This window comes from Vicia villosa, linkage group LG2 (assembly GCF_029867415.1).
Source record: "Vicia villosa cultivar HV-30 ecotype Madison, WI linkage group LG2, Vvil1.0, whole genome shotgun sequence".
Classification (NCBI taxonomy): Eukaryota; Viridiplantae; Streptophyta; class Magnoliopsida; order Fabales; family Fabaceae; genus Vicia; species Vicia villosa.
The window spans coordinates 122,289,312-122,297,004 of record NC_081181.1 but is presented as its reverse complement, the minus strand read 5'-3'; the positions used below and the strand labels follow the sequence as shown (position 1 = coordinate 122,297,004).

Genomic DNA, 7,693 nt, shown 5'->3' with positions numbered 1-7,693 from the left:
TGTATTTAAAAAATAATTTTTTTTATAAATAGAATCAGAAATTTTATTATATATAAATAAATTGATGATTGATAGTAAAAGAAAAAATACAATAGAATTGATTGACTATAGAATGTAAAATGGAAGCACAGTGCAATTTACCAATCTAGTAAATAATAAAGTGTATAGAAGATTAATATAATTATATTTGTGCCATTAATGAAAAGTGGCACTTATTGGTTCTAGAAAATGAAAAGCTAAACATATTTGTATTGTTTTAGTTTTTTAGTTTTAAAAACTGGAAAATTAAAAATAGTTTTGGAGAAATGTTTTTAAAACAAATAATTCAACCAAGTTTTTTGTTTTTAAGTTTTTGAAAACTAAATCAAACAGGCCTAAGGGCCAGTTTTTAGTAATTGCTACATTATTGTTATTTAGTTTTATTTTTATTCTTAAAATTAAGGGGCAATAAATTCGACTCGACTAGAGCTATTCGAAAGGCCAAAGAAGTTCCAACAGAATGGGTGCATTCTTTGACTATTGAGGTATGTAGAATCAGATTCAGTTGTGTTTTGTTGCATTGTGTCACTCTAACAACCTCTAATTTTGTTCCTTTCCCTCAACCTAAACACGTGAGAATTCAGCAAACGAATAAATGGAGCTTCTTGGAATGTAACTTCTTTACACTCAAGAAAACTTAACGACAGGATCATGGCGGCCATTGAAGGAAGAATCTCTGCGACCATTGAAGGAAGAATCCCCGCGGCGGTTGAAGGGAGAATTCCGGAAGAATTGACGGCTAGGTATTATGCCCTTTGCACCGTTGGAGGAATGCTCAGTGCTGGTACCACTCACCTTGTCACCACTCCTCTTGACGTGTTGAAAGTTAACATGCAGGTTGCATTTCGTTTATTATATAACTTGTTTTTTACTTTGTTTGATTAGGTTTTAGAAATGGGGAAGTGGAAAAATTGATTTTTTAAGCTGCCCTTTTATGTATGAGTATGATTTTGCAACCCTAATGATTAGTAATAATATGTGTGGAAAAACAGTTTTTTTTTTTTTTGCATTAAGGAAAAACAGTTTTTTGGATTATCCTTTATGTTCTGAGAATGGTTTTTCACACTAATGAGCAATAAATGTGGAAAAATTGAATAACTTTGGCTACCTTTTAGATATGAGACAGAGTTATTGATTGCGGCGCTATCCTGAGATAGTGGCCCGGAGGTGCGGTTCGCGTCTCAGTTTGAGATAGCGACCGCTATTTGATGTTTAGTGGGTAGTGGGAGCGGAGCGCTTCCCGGCCCGAGCGGGTTTGGATTGTTTTGAACGCGAAAACCCAGATTTACCCTTAAAATAGTTAAACGTTGGAGGAGTTTTGTGGAATTTTTCCAATTTGCCCTAACTAAGAACACAAAACAGAGGATTGATCTGGTATGAGAATGATTTTGCACCCTAATGTTTAGTAGCAATTTATGTGGGATGGAAAAGCAGTTTTTTGGGATACCCTTTATGTGTTAGAATGATTTTCATACTAATGAACAGATAATGTGGAAAAATTGGGAGTTCTTGAGTTTCGACCCTTTCCTGAGTTTGAGTCCTGACTAGAACCTTCATTTGCCAAACTTAACTTACATTTGAGGCCGAATTCCAGATTATTGGTCATTTCCCCTAGAAATTAGAGGGTTTTAAAACCAAACAAAATTTGGAAAATTTGAATATTTCTTACTATGACAATGATTTTTCACCCTAATGTTTAGAATTGATCATGATGTTGGTTTGATCATATTTAATGGAGGAAATGATGTTGTTACATGTAGGTGCATCCTATTAAGTATCACAGTATTTCGTCTTGCTTTACTACGTTATTGAGGGAACAAGGGCCTTCTGTTCTCTGGAAAGGTTGGACAGGAAAGTTCTTTGGATACGGTGCTCAAGGAGGGTGTAGATTCGGTCTCTATGAATATTTCAAGGGGGTTTACTCCAATGTATTGGTAGACCAGCACAGGAGTCTCGTGTTCTTTCTTAGTAGTGCATCTGCCGAAGTATTTGCCAATTTAGCCTTATGCCCATTTGAAGCTGTTAAAGTCAGGGTTCAAGCACAACCTAGTTTTGCTAAGGGCATGTTAGACGGATTTCCGAAGGTATATGCATCAGAAGGCGCACGAGGGTAAGAAATGTTTCAATATATTAGTTTCCTACTTGATGTGTATTTGTCTAATTAGGAGATGATAATGATTATTTATCTTCTATTTATGTACTACTTGCAGATTCTACCGTGGACTTGCTCCACTTTTGGGTCGAAACATTCCATGTAATTTCATAATCTCTCGAAACTTTATTTAATCTTGCACTAGTAAGGGCTGCAGCGTACACCTTTATATTTAAACATTAACAAAATATGAATACTATATTCATATCTTTGGATTAGCATGGTGATTGAGCGAGTAGTTTCAATGATACGCTATAAGTCTATATTTGTTACAGCTGTTGTTCATCATTGAACTGAATATTAAATCTTGCTTTTTTTTTGCTAACAGTTTCCATTGTTATGTTCTCAACGTTCGAGCATTCTGTTGATTTTTTGTATCGTAATGTTGTCAAAAGAAAAAAGGAGGAATGTTCAAAAGCTCAACAACTTGGTGTGACATGTTTAGCTGGATATACCGCTGGATCTGTTGGTAGCTTTATTTCTAATCCTGCTGACAATATAGTAGCTTCTCTTTATAACAAAAAAGCTGATAGTCTTATGCTGGTATCGTCTTCTTTACATCTGGTTTATGAATTATGATACTTTCTTCAGAGATTGAAGCCGTTGTACTAAACGTGTTTCGCTTATTTTATGGCAGGCTATCAGAAAAATTGGACTAGCCAATTTATTTACCAGGAGCCTTCCTATTAGAATGTTGCTGGTTGGTCCTTCGATAACTATGCAATGGTTTTTCTACGATACAATCAAAGTTTTAGGTGGACTGTAAGTGCATTACTTCTTAAACTTTTAAGTGATATTTATTCTTTTGTAGTTTTCTCTGTAGTATTCTTCTGTTTTATTTAAGTACAATTTATTTTTCTCTGGATAAAAACGAATGAAAAGAGGAAGTTAAATAAAGATATAGGCAATCAATGATTTTATTCAATTTAGTCTGAAATAACTTCAATGAATTTCCGCTCATAAAGTCTGTAGTCTCTGGATATGAGATGTTGGTTATTTAGTTTGAAAGTAAACCTTAATGTTAGAGGCAACATAATCAATATCGAAATTTTACTTAGGATTGGAAAGGGGAGTGGAAAGCGTAAACTGTCGGATTGTAACTTGGATCATAAGGTCCTACAAATTGACAAATTACACCAGTGTAACTCTTAAAGTGTTACACTCATTATTAACTATTGATTGCAGTTAGATCTAGCTGTGTTGCAATTAATTTTATTGATTTGGAGAGTGTGTGATAAAGTTCCGTCTAGAGAGATTTTGTGGAAAGTCTTGGAGAAGAAAGGGGTTAGGATTGCATATATTTGAGTTATCCAAAATATGTATGAAGGAGTATCGACTAGTGTGCGGACACAGGCTGGAGAGACCGACGATTTCTCCATTACAATAGGTTTGTATCAAGGTAAACTCTAAGCCATCACCTTTTTATTTTAATTTTGGATGTACTCACGTAACACATCCAAGAGCTAGCACCGAGATGCATGCCTTTTGCATATGATATAGTCCTACTTAGAGAGTCAACGGAGGATTTAAATGAGAGGTTGTAGACTAGCTTTAGAAACGCATAACTTTCGCTTAAGAAAAAGTAAGACGGTGTATATGGAATGTAAGTTCAGCATAAGGAGAAGTGTTTGTAACCTAGAGGTGAAAGTTGGAGATCGTATCATCCACAAGCCACAAAGTTTAAATATTTTGGTTCCGCTATAATACTAAGCAACGGTGAAATAGAAGAGGATGTAAACCATCGAATACAAGATGGGTGGCTGAAATGAAAAAGGGCTTCAAGGGTTTTATGTGACACAAAGGTATCGCTCAGTTAAAGGAAAAATTTTATCGGACTGTGGTAAGACCTGCAATGTTGTACGAGATAGAATGTTGGGTGGTTAAGAATAAACACGAGAATAAAGTTAGTGTAGTAAATATGGGGATGTTGCGTTAGATGTGTGGTAAGACTAGATAAGATAAGATTAGAAATAATAATATTAAGGAGAGTGTTGGGGTAGCACCTATGATAGAAAAGATGGTGGAAAATAGACTTAGGTGGTTTGGATATGTAGAAAGAAGACCCGTAGATTCTTTGGTAAGGAGAGTAGATCGGATGGAGAGAAGTCAAACAACTAAAGGTAGAGAGAAGACCTAGAAAAACTATAAGAGAAGTTATTAAAAAAAATCTTGAGATTAACGATTTGGATAGAAACATGGTCATGGATAGAACATTATAACAAAAGTTGATCTATGTAGTCGACTCCATTTATTGGGACAAGACTTAGTTGTTGTTGTTGTTGTACCGTTTAGCGTGACCATAATCCAAGAAGAAACCTGCCTTCGCTGCATTGTCTTTCTCCCCCATGCTGCAGAAATCAACCCACCAAAATGATTGCTGATCAAGAACTAATGCTTATATAGTCTTGCTGAAAGTTGTCTGATGTTACCGATCCTACGTATAAGCACTGCGATCCTACCAAATCACGTGTCATGACAAGTAAGGTGACAATTTTGACATTGTTAGAAGATATGACCAAAATATTATAGTATTTTGATATTATAATAGAGGATATTTTGTGTACGTTTGGATGCCCATCAATTTGATCCAAATTTGCGGGGGAGAACCACAATGACTCAAAAGCTCCAAATAGTTGCCTGATTATTTTCATGCTTGATTGCGTTGGGACACGGACATGGTTTTCCACTCGTTTCTTTATTCATTTAGGATTTGAGTCTTGTATTAAAAGTAAGGGTTAGACTTAGGGTTTAGTCTTTTCTTATCAAGTCATATTCATCAATCATGTTAAACCATATTCAGATTTCAAAGTTCTTATTCTTTGCTATCCTTCTTTATCTAAAACCCTATAACTTCAATATGGTATCATAATCGTATCGCCCTCCACGATTTGTCAAATTACTGTTTCTCTGAGTTCCACAAAGTCGTAAACTACTAAAATTTTAAAACACTGTTATTCATGTCGGCAATGTGTACATACATTCTGACATTTTCCTGTCTCAAGTTTTCTATTTGTTTGTGTTTTGAAGCTCTCCTCTGTTGTGTCATCCTTGTAATGTGTTTTTAAATGATCCTCCACTATGTGGTGTTTTTGGCATGTGCATAATCTTTCTCCTCTGTCGATTCATCTTTGCTTGCACCTATCTGTATAGTTTTATGCTATCTAGTAGTAGTTTTATGTTGTGTTCTATTTGATTTGGCAAGCTCAGAATCAACAGTAAAATTAATGAAATCTGAGCATTTGTTGCTTACATTTAGGCTACTACACCCTAAGGATTCACATAGGAAATGAAGTGCTAAACTAAACTAAACCTTATAGATATATAATTTATCTGTTCTGATTTTATTTATTTGTTTTGAAACCTTGCAGGCCAACTAGTGGTGAAGTTACAGCTGACTTAGGAGATGGGACAGGCTAGATTCATAGAAAAGAAATTCTGCAATCACATTATTTTGCCGGTCCACGATTGCAAGTCATTTTATTGTATACACTAGAATAGTTTGCAGAAGTTTTGTTTTCTTCTTATAGCCCTTCATTTAGTTTAGAATATGGTCCCGAAAACCAAAAAACACGAGATTGTACAAGTAACAAGTCTCTTCGAGCTTATCTCAAGTTCAAATCTGATTCTTTGCCACCCATGTAGTCTTGTCTGACTACAGATTAATCTCTGCAGTTACGAATGAGACCATTTATGTTTGAACATATACTTCAGTAGCATACTAAGAGTTACATAAAGAACAAAATAATAAAAGATTTATTAGCAATGCTTGTGCTAGCAACTTAACACTTTTGGTTTTGACCATGCTTCTTGGCGTGCTCCATTAAATTTGATTTTATTTTGAATTCTTCCAATCCTCATACTTCTATAATTAACATTTTATCTGAATTTGAATACTGACGGAAACACTTATTGATCAGACTTTACATAATACATAGTACATACCATTCGGTTGAGAATATTCTAGATTACCATGGTCCCCTTCTGACTTTAATGCGAAACCGATACGAGGACAAGTTACACTAGTTTGTCAATGTCAACATGAAGCAAATGAAACATAGAAAACACCATTATTGAAAGTATTGGTAACAGCAAGCTCATAACTCACAGAGCCGGTAGATTTGAAGAGGGGGGACACACTGTGTTGTCACCATTCACCAGATGACTTTAAAAGCTCATCGTGATATGGTTTGTTAATTAAGGTGCAGGTTGCACTATTGGCTATGTGACATGTATTGTGTCTTAATCAAGGTTGTTAAAAGCGCGATTTAAAATTTAAATTCTATAGATTTTACGTTTTTAGGTCAACATGTTATTGTTTTAATTTATTTACTAATTATAGATGTTTTAATATAAATTTAACTATCATAACTGAACCTACCACTCATTCATCTGATATTATTGATCCTAACTGGAAAACTGAAAGTTGATAATGAACTCAAATTCCTCACTAATAATAACACTTGGTTTTTAACTCGTTTATCGCCTAACAAAAGGCCTATTGGCAGCAAGTAGATTTTTAAAATAATTTATTTAGACAATGGAACTGTTGAAAGCTACAAAGCTTAACTAAAGGTATCGATTGCCTAGAAACTTTTAGCCATGTCCTAAAAATAATTACTATTAGACTTCTTTTTCCCTTGTTGCCTCTAATAATTAGTTTCTTCACCAATTAAATAATTACTATTAGACTTCTTTTTCCCTTGTTGCCTCTAATAATTAGTTTCTTCACCAATTAGATATTAATAGAGCCTCTTTACACGAGGACTTGGAAGAAGAAGTCTTTATGAAAGTTCCTCCTGGACTAAAAGTTTCTAATAAAAACCTAGTTTTATAAATTAAACAAGTCTATTTATAGGCTAAAATAAGCTAGTGGGCAATGGAAATCAAAATTAACCACAACTCTTCTTTATTTGGGTTAAACTCGATCAAAATCTAATTATTCTCTCTTTGCTAAACATGATAATAATTATTTCACTGTTGTTCGAGTTTATGTTGATAACTTGATGATTGCAGGAAATATAATGACTGAAATTTCTCATTTGAAGAATGTTATATACACTGAATTCACCATTAAATTAAAGACTTAAGCAACCTAAAATATTTCTTTGGATTTGAGGTTGCAAGATCATCTCATAGAATCTCTCTGTTAACACAAATACAACATTGACATCTTCAAAAGGCTGGTCTTCTTGGTGCAAAACCTACTTCCACTTCCATGGATCTAAATAAAAAAGTCTACCATAACTCCACCACTATTTTATCCAATCCCACTTCTTTTAGAAGCCTCATAGGTAAGCTTTAATATCTCACTCATACTAGGCTTGACATCAATTTCGGTGTTTGCAGATTGAGTCAGTTTCGTTCACAACCAACAAACGCACATTATCAGACAACACTCAGAATCTTAAGATACATCAAACAGATCCATTCTAAATGATTTATTTTCAAGACCAATTTTTCCACTACCATAATAGGATTCATAGATTCATACTGGGATTCTTG

The 7,693-nt window shown here is 34.3% G+C and overlaps 1 protein-coding gene across 1 annotated transcript; it reads left to right on the top strand.

The window, feature by feature from the left end:
* The first annotated feature begins 383 nt into the window (after positions 1-383).
* LOC131651946 (mitochondrial phosphate carrier protein 1, mitochondrial-like) lies at positions 384-6,587 on the top strand. Its single transcript, XM_058921675.1, has 7 exons — positions 384-524; positions 624-876; positions 1,800-2,149; positions 2,250-2,293; positions 2,520-2,734; positions 2,829-2,953; positions 5,560-6,587. Exons 2-7 carry the CDS (start codon positions 691-693, stop codon positions 5,606-5,608), a joined length of 969 nt encoding a protein of 322 aa, XP_058777658.1. The 5' UTR covers positions 384-524; positions 624-690; the 3' UTR covers positions 5,609-6,587.
* The last annotated feature ends 1,106 nt before the right edge of the window (positions 6,588-7,693 follow it).